Genomic DNA, 9,620 nt, shown 5'->3' with positions numbered 1-9,620 from the left:
TTGAGAAAAAACACTTAAAGGGAAAAAGTAACTTCTTTTATAAAAAAAAAATTACTAACTGATTTTTAAGAATTTTGTATCTTGTAAAGGCGATTGAACCCCCTTTCCTCTGGTGTGCATATTTGTATACTTCGTGTACAAAAATTTGAGAAAAAACACTTGAAAGTAAAAATATATATTTTTTTTAAATATTTTAAACAAAACAAAAATTACTAACCGTTTTTTTTTTATTGGCATCGTTGTAAAGGCTAGCAGAAAACGTATACCTTCTTAAACCCGAAAATTTCGTTTTATATACACAAACACAATATAATTAAAAACATTTTTCCCTCTATATAAACTCCTGCCCCCTAGATGAAAGGCTGGCCACGCCTTTGTATACAAAGCAATTCAAGTATTTAAACCGTAGGCATATGGTTCGTTTGTTCTTTAAGAGCGAATACATGGTTCCATAATAATGATTCAGTATCTTCCTTTTTGTGTATATGGTAACCAGAGAATAAGAGAAGTGTATATTTTTTTTTATCTAAAACTAATAAAGTAAGAAGGACGAAATTCGAGGATGTGTTAGTTAACATATTAGTCCTTGACATATATTTTTTTCAATAATAAATATTGGAAATCTCCAAGGATATCCTTGAAAGGAGATTATCAATACTTATTCATCCTGGTGCACCTAAAAATTATTATTTTTTTCTATTCTACAGAATTTTTCCTTTTAATTGATACCCATATTGTTATTTTACAATGCACCGCATCTTTTGCATAATTTTTTTATTCAATTATATTCTAAAAAACACAGTTTTACTATATTTGGCCCCGTCTGTAAAATTGACTGTAGCACGGTGTAACGATGACAATAAAAGGAAGATGATTCTCCAGGGATACTATTACAAACTACAATTTAATCCAGGTAAAAAATACTTATTCGTTATCTTAGTCCTTCGGTTACCAACGCCTTTTTGAATCCAAACCATTTATCCAAAACATGCTAGCCAGTATATTCACTCACATGGAATATACTACTTTTAAAAAATATGGAGAACACCATCATCTAAAATTTATGGCAATTAAGATAAACTGACCTGTTTCGCTGGATCAGTGAATGCCAGACCGTATTGTCTGACCACCGTCATCGGAGGAGAAACTGTATTTTTAACTGGTACTGATTGGGCCTAAATATAAATAATAACAATACGCAAAGGTAAGCACAACAAAAGAAGGATCAATTATTCCAACCACGGCGATACGGTATTCCTCAGCCAATGGAAGTTAATTTGCATGCCATTGACTCAGATCCAATTTGCAAGCCATTGAACTGAAAATCAATTATTCCAAATAAAATAAAATCACTTAATAAACCTATTCAAATAAAAGCGTAAACATTACGGATGGAATTTTAAGTTTATAATTTTTTCAAAGAATTAACTGGGATAATCGTTAACGACTTCCTTAAACTGATGCGCTTTGCGTGACAGATTCGCTTTGACAGATAAAAGCATAAACAGACGGCAGCGTTGATCCGGATCAAGTCGGGAATTAACTGCAGTTGATCCGGATTAAGTCCGAGTTATTCCGGATCAACGCTGCCGTCTGTTTAAGCTTTTCGATGAATTGTATGAAAATGCACAAAGCATGCCACAAAGACCGTTGTAGCTGCAGCGCGAAGGGAACATATGGTCNTAAAGTGAGCTTTAAAGTTAAAGGTTACTTCAGAACATGACCCTAAATAGCAGCTTTTGCAACTTTCACCCAACTTAGCAGCACAAACACTGAAAACAAATTTACTAAGAAAACAAGTTGCAGCAATTTTTATTTTTTCCAATTTCGAGATCTTATATTTAATTTTTTTTTTTGTATTTCACAGAGCACAATTTGTTTTAAAAGAAGAAAAAACAAGTCAGTTTTTGACACTTTAGATACCAGAAGCAACAACAAAATTCAAGTAAATGTCGCACAACCCATCTAAGTGAAGAAGAGAAACGTGAATTCGAAAAATTATTTAAAAAATATAAGTTAATACAACATGAATTTCAGCTCACATTATTTCGCTGTTAACAATGTCTGCATAATTGGGACTAATCTTTCGACTTACATGCAATTGCATTGTACATGGACTTACCTTGACTTAGGAGTTCTATTACTTTTGTGGCTTAATGGAATACGCAAGCGTTATTTCGATGGCGCAGCATTTATCGGGCTTATTCGCCCAATTATATAAGGAACATAATGGCTCAATTACCCGCCGACGTAAAACCGGAGACCGTGACAGCTGATACATGGCAGCATGTACGGAAAGGTATTCAGTCGGTGGTTATTTGGACCACAACAGTAGCTAAGTCTTGAGTTTTGAAATAAAGCTTACCGGAAGCAAACAGGGTTGCTTAATAAAAGCTTGTCGTTATATTAAACTTTATGCGGCTCCCGAGCAGAGACCGCGAAAGTTTCGAAGTTAGCTACATAAATATCGCGATTCCAGTGAAAATAGTGGTTGGTAACGGTAAAAAACTTGGAATAATAAACTTCGGGAAAAATATCACCAGAAAAAAATTAAGAAATGAGTCAAGGAGAACAGATATCATCGACATTTTCGAGATTAAATCTACACCCATCAAGTACTTACTGTTCCTCTCCTAACATACCAACAACCTTCACCGCTAATCAAACAAAGAGAACTTGCATAGTTAATAACAGAAACAGGCTCTGCCATCCTGTATCCACTAATCGAAGAGGAGGCTGAACATCCGGTAGATGTAAGTATAAATGCGGACGCAACCGAAAGAATGTCGAATGTGGCAAAATGTTTGAGAGTTTTTGGGTAAAGCTGCAGAATTTAGTTCATGTCGGGAAATAGTGGGATAGAATATTGTTAATGTATGGACAGAATAAGGACACCCCAAAATATTCTATTTACTATCTTACACACAGTTCGACACAAGATCATCGGTAAAATTAAAAAATGATAAGAGGAACCACGCACAAACAGCTTTCTCGAGGCACTAGAAAACCTCCCACCGGTTCCTGTTTTGATTTTTAATNGTGTCGAATGTGGCAAAATGTTTGTTAGTTCTCGAGGCACTAGAAAACCTCCCACCGGTTCCTGTTTTGATTTTTAATTGTTCGAAATATTAGTTCACTTGGAATGCGCGATAAGGCCGATTACAACCACAAACTGCATTAAATCTAACCCTAACAAAATCAAGGTCATGACATAATTTCCTATGCCGAAAAGTGGCATTGAAAGGGTGTTAATGAAAGTATATAAAAAACATTTGAAAAATCACAAAACCGATACATAAATATTTTAAGCAAGGTGAAAAAGTGACGTACCATGAAAGCGGCCAAAAGGATTAAAACCTATAACAAGTACAACAGATAACTTTTTGGACAATGTCAATTAGTTTTATTATTATTTTAAGGAAATTCCACTTGGGCTCCCCATAAGACGCCACAATATACATAACCCACTGATGCATAAACGCACATAAAGTTGCTACTCTCTATGCAGCACAATTTGTATGTATTAAAACGTCTTTGTGGCAATAAAAACATACCTTATATTTTGTACCTGACATTCCAAAACATATTACTAACTTCCGGGCATAGGATAATTTCTCAATTCCCACAATAGATAATTATACTGAACTTGTATTTGAAATTAATAAGAAGTTAAACTTAGTTGAAAATTTACACCATGAAATTACGAACTTGACTGACAACTGTATAAAGCATTTACATACTCAAGCCAATCAAATTTTATGTGAATTCAAACAAATATATGATTAGGAAATTAGATTCTTTGATAATTTCAATCAATTAGTTTGTTCCCTCAATCGTTAAAAAAATAGTTTTACTCCAAGCGCCTTAATTGTGTGTCCACGAATGTGTNACAATCAAATTTTATGTGAATTCAAACAAATATATGATTAGGAAATTTGATTCTTTGATAATTTCAATCAATTAGTTTGTTCCCTCAATCTTTAAAAAAAATAGTTTTACTCCAAGCGCCTTAATTGTGTGTCCACGAATGTGTTTTGTTATTTTCCAAATAAGGTACATAGGCATGAAAGTTTTCGAAAAAATAAAACGTGTACTATATGTATGTATGTGTTTAATTATATATGGTAGAAATCAATTTCAGACTAATGTGTAAATTATTGTTCCTGTTAACACTGAAAATATACTGAACGGAAAAGGATTCCAAAGTAAACTCTGCCTCTTAGAGATATTCTTATTTATAGCTTATTGCATAGTAACTCTTATAATTAATAATGCATTTATAATTGAAAATAGTAAGGAAAGAATTATAGTGAATTTAAAGGAGTACATACAATAGTTTATTACAACTTTTAAATTTTGTCAAAACTTTTCGCATTTTAGAAATTAAAACATTTAACAAAATCAATGAGCGCATTGCGGATAATATTAACAAACAAATTTTATATTAACGATCAACAAATCTTTGATATATATGGTGGATGTAACAAGAAAAAAACTGGGCCGTTCAGTCATTGTTAAAAAAATAATTAAGGAAGCTTTAAATTTACTTACAAATTGACGAAAGATTTACAACCCACAGCTATGTGCATGAATGCGGCACAACTACTACCTATTCACTTTATTCGTTGTGACAGAAATGTCGAAATGCCATTCCTCAAACCACATATCCTAAACCGGTATGCCTGTGCGATCCTTAATCTTTCCGAGCACGTTAACATGCACCTTCGAATAGCCACTATGCTTTTTACCCAAAGTGCCCATATTACCGCTGGTTCCAGCGCCACCTCCGTCGATTGAAGAGCACGATAACGGCGAAGAGTTCTTCGAATCTAAATGTGATGAGCGATGTAAGGAACGATGCAGCGATTCGTGAGGCAACATATCATCGCTGCTCGGACGCATATGTGTTGAGGTGGATGTGTAGCCAGGCTGAAGTTTTTCAACTTCATCGTCGATGCCCTTAAATTGCCAACTCCAGTTGGCGCGGTACAGGAAAGGACGATGATCGAAGCGGTTGTCGTCCGGACTGTAGCTTTCAGCGTGCACCGAAGGTGTTAGTACAGTCATTTTGTGCCGATTTATGGCGTAGCAACGGAAGAAGTGCTTCACCTTGTCAGCAACCTGAATTGGATGACCAATTTAAATAGAAGAAATGAAGAGAAATTATATATATATGTATTACTTATTTTGTATTACATTAAGGTCATATATTCGATACTATCTACATACGAATACACACATTATACATACATGTGTATGGATGTATCTGCAATTTTCATAAAAAGAAATTTCTGAATTTTTAACCCGTATATGTACACTGAGGTAAAAAAGCGCGTAGTAAAAATGGAATTTTTTTATTTGATTACCGTTTAAAAATATTCGTATTTAAATCAAGTGAAAAGTGTTTCAAAGTAAGTAGAGTATGTATAATGGAAATATTCAATTCAAATATTAAAATTAAGCATTTTTCAACGGATGGCGTTTTGCACGTCTCAAATGCTTTTTCATACATAATTAAGAAAGTNGAGTATGTATAATGGAAATATTCAATTCAAGTATTAAAATTAAGCATTTTTCAACAGATGGCGTTTTGCACGTCTCAAATGCTTTTTCATACATAATTAAGAAAGTAAGTATGTGACAACACATTCACACATTCACACTACATGGTACATGCCTATCTGTACAAAAGCACTAATCGCGCGCCGTGATGTTGATTCAAACTCAACATTTGAAAAGACAATTACATGACTGATGATGAGGTGATTGATACAATTGGTTGCTGCTGCCAAGAAGGTCCGGGTTCAATTACCATCAGACGGAACATGAAATAAAATATTTTTTTTCCTTCTTAATTACGAAAAAGCATCAGCGAAGTACACGACATATTTTATAACGTGTATACTAAAATTTAATACGAGTTGGGTTGGTGCTCTTTCATATGCGTATTTTTGTAAAATTAGCACCTCTTTTTAATTCTAAAGTTTTTTCCCTCAGTGCAGAGCAGGCAGATTTATTTAGGAGGCCGGTGCGATTTACGGCCCTTTAAAAAACAGGCTGAAACCTGAAAAGGTATCAGCATACTTTTTATTAAATATAATCTTACAGTTTTTAAATTCAAGTACTCAGTAAAATAAATATTATTTATTTTGAATTTTTTTATTTACCCACATACATCATTTACTTCGTAAAATTACTGAACATCAGCTATCGCATCCGCATCCGCGGATGTCTAAAATTTCACATTCGCAACATTCCTAGTATGTATATAGATATGAAGCAGGAAATGATTTCAAAATACTCGCTTTTTTAGTTGTAATAGCCTTTTATTAAAAGAGCGAAATGTATTTAATGGTCTTATTTAATGCTGTAGAGTCATGTATAACTTTATTGGAAACGAATTACTGCAGATTAATGGATTCCATTAATAACTTAAATCGTTTTCTAGATCTCATTTTTATAAGTTATAATGGCCGTCAGCGATTCGTCAACAGTTAGCGAGTGGCGAAACGAACGAACTCAATGAAGTACAACCAAACTCGCTATCGTCCATGCTTCACGGAGTCCTTGAGCCAGATTCAACTGAGTCGGTCTGGAATGATGGCATTTCCCATTAGACTACTATTTTGGGACCGTGTTTCAGAGTTAGAAGTTCAAAATAGTGGCAAGTGCCGACTTCGAAAACGGCAACTTTTTCGATTTTCAGGTTGGTTTTCGATAAGGTTCTCGATGAATGATATACAAATCGATTGTATACATATTTATACATATGTAAGTGCAGGCCCGACTATAGGGTGGGGCTGTTTCCCCACGGGCTTGGATTTCTCCTTAAACTTAGTTGAAAGATAAAAATTATAAAACTTTGTTAAATTTGATTATTTAATATTCAGATAGCTTTTATAATATCCAATAAATGCGAAAGCGCATGTCTAGATACACATACAAGCGTGTCAAGGTTATTTCCGTGCTAGTCAAAACAACCGCCAATCTGGCCTAATGTGAAACAGAAGGGTTCCGAAATCAACACATGTTGTCTAAATGTTGTCATCGTAATGATTTTTCCTTGGTTAATCAAACATTTTGAAGTCAAAATTGTTGAGCGACCTTCAACGAGATTCGAGGTTATCTACAACAGGGGAAAATCAGAAATCAATAGAAGGCGGGTTTCTTGCATACACCCCATCTGAGCTAAGGGAATGCTTTGACTAAAACAATAAAAACTATTTTACGCATTCTCTTGATAAAAAAAGACATTCTCCACAAACTATGAAAATACATACTTGGTATTTTTCAAAAGCACTGAAGAAGGATGTAGTAATGATAACTTTAGGAATTCGTTTAAATACTTAAAACAAAATTTAGGTTTAGAGGGGGCCCGTACAAGTTTATGTTATTAAATTAAAAGAACCAACTAATGAAAGAACACCTATAATGTAATAAGTGTTTATAGTTAATTTTTTTGAAACCAGATAAAAGTTTTCCGTTATAGGTAGACCAAAAGTTGGCTATTGTAGTAGACGACTACGAAATTACTCACAGGCTATACAGGTCTATACATATCGAGCCCTTACCGCCAAAATAACTTAAGCGACATTTATTTCAAAATTTTCTTTTTGATTCAGAAATGCATCTAGTTGCTCTAGGAATATTTCTGCATAAAAAAATGTTGAAAAAAAATGCGCTTACGTAGTTTTTGCGGTTTTGGCGCGATATTTAAAAAATTACTCATATACAATCTTATTTATACTATACTTAAATGCGAAAATGTCAGCTAAAAATCGAAAAAGTTACCGTTTTTGAAATCGGCACTTGCCAAGATTTTGAACTTCACGTATTTTAACTCGGGAACACCCCCCCAAAATAGTATAATCGGAAATTCCATCGTTCCAGACCGATTCAGTTGAATCTGGTTCAAGGAAACCGTGGCTTGCTAGCTAACTTTGTTGTTGCTCTTACACACAAATTTTTCGTTAAGCGACCGGAACTCAAACATAGCAAGCAGCCAAGTGGCGAATCGATGACGGATAATATTAAGTTTGATGTTAGTATCCTCGTGTAATCTATCTCACCCAGTGTTGCCATTTTGGTGCTTTTGGAGCTAGATTTAGCGCTTTATATTTCTATTTAGCTCCGAAAATCGTGTTTTAGCTCCTAGCTCTTTTCAAATTTATGTAGCACTTTTTTAGCTCCAGAAAGTTTTAGTTGTATTTGGTATATAAAAGCCAAAACTTAAGCGTTGATAAAATGGAAAATTTCGAGATGCAGTGTATCCACCATAAACTCTTGGATCTAGGTTAAAGAATTCAAAAATTAGTTAAAAGAAAATCCTTTTTCTGATAGTGTGGATTTTGTTTTACCTTAGTAATTTTACTTTTAAGGTGAGCTGGAAGTAAAACTTTGCAGAAAAATTTTGCGAAAAAATTATTCAATTCAAATATTTGAAATTACAGACTTTAACAGTTTGTAAAGTATTTTTAGTTCACTGTTATAAGGCCATAGCAACGAATTTGAAATATATGCACCTTATTTTGGTTTTAAAAGATTTTTTCAGCACTTAAACTTATAAAATTCGTTGTTTTTTTTTTTAAATTGCTGAAAATTATATAGTCAACCATTTTTATTGAGCTTGACACCGTTTTTTGTGGAAAAGCAACAATAATTGAAAAACTGGTAGAAGTGATAGCTATTACGGTACTCACCACATTTCCTCATCAGACTTCTTTCCGAAAATGTAAAAACAACCTTACGTCAATAAATGCTCAACCTTAACACAAATATGTAGCTCTTCAGTTTAGCTACTAATAGTATTATTTAGCTCTTTTTAGCTCTTTGTCAACCGTTTTAGTTTTAAACGGAATGTTTCTCTGGCAACACTGATCTCACCCCTTAACTTAATCATTTAACATCGAACATTTTGATATCCCTTGAAACCAGATGAAGAGGTATCTTTTAATTATAGTTCCTGTGATTTTGAAAAATTGAATATTATACTCTAAATATCGAGTGGAATGATGTGTAAGCTGGGGCTGATGTTACATCTTGTTTTGAGCGGCTCAAATCCACCATTTTTAGCATGTGTGAATAAAAAACTTCCTTGGCACTCGGAAACAATTATATCGCCTAAATAACTTGACAAATATTGTTTTGTTATTTAAGTATAAAGTAAATAAAATGCAGAAGTATTTTATTTTATATTTTAAGTACAATCCTCAATTTTATAACTTAAATACATCCAGCTATAAAGGGTATCTCAGAAATTTCGATACCAGAATTAAAACAAATCCAAAAAGTTTTTGGCGTTGTGTTAAATCTAAAAAGAATGTTTGAAGTGTCCCGCTTCAGTGTTTTATAATGACTCCACACCTAATTCTATAGGTTAGGCAGCAGATTGATTGCTCACTTTTTCTCCTCAAACTTTAGTGAGGATCTTTCCAATACTGATATTGCGGATCTACTCCCAAATGAATGGAAAGGNCACTCGGAAACAATTATATCGCCTAAATAACTTGACAAATATTGTTTTGTTATTTAAGTATAAAGTAAATAAAATGCAGAAGTATTTTATTTTATATTTTAAGTACAATCCTCAATTTTATAACTTAAATACATCCAGCTATAAA

At 33.4% G+C, this 9,620-nt stretch overlaps 1 protein-coding gene across 1 annotated transcript in view; it reads right to left on the bottom strand.

The window, feature by feature from the left end:
* Nucleotides 1-4,094: 4,094 nt before the first annotated feature.
* The window catches only part of Nadsyn (NAD synthetase), a 14,887-nt gene continuing 9,361 nt past the window's right edge, over nt 4,095-9,620 (bottom strand). Inside the window, exon 8 of the mRNA XM_017630520.1 lies at nt 4,095-5,121. Within this exon, the coding sequence (XP_017486009.1) occupies nt 4,669-5,121 (453 nt within the window). The 3' untranslated portion in view covers nt 4,095-4,668. The remainder of the gene's footprint in view (nt 5,122-9,620) is intronic.

Source organism: Rhagoletis zephyria, unplaced genomic scaffold (assembly GCF_001687245.7).
Source record: "Rhagoletis zephyria isolate East Lansing unplaced genomic scaffold, Rhagoletis_zephyria_1.1 Rzeph_scaffold_07809, whole genome shotgun sequence".
Classification (NCBI taxonomy): Eukaryota; Metazoa; Arthropoda; class Insecta; order Diptera; family Tephritidae; genus Rhagoletis; species Rhagoletis zephyria.
This window is presented reverse-complemented; position numbering and strand designations above follow the sequence as displayed.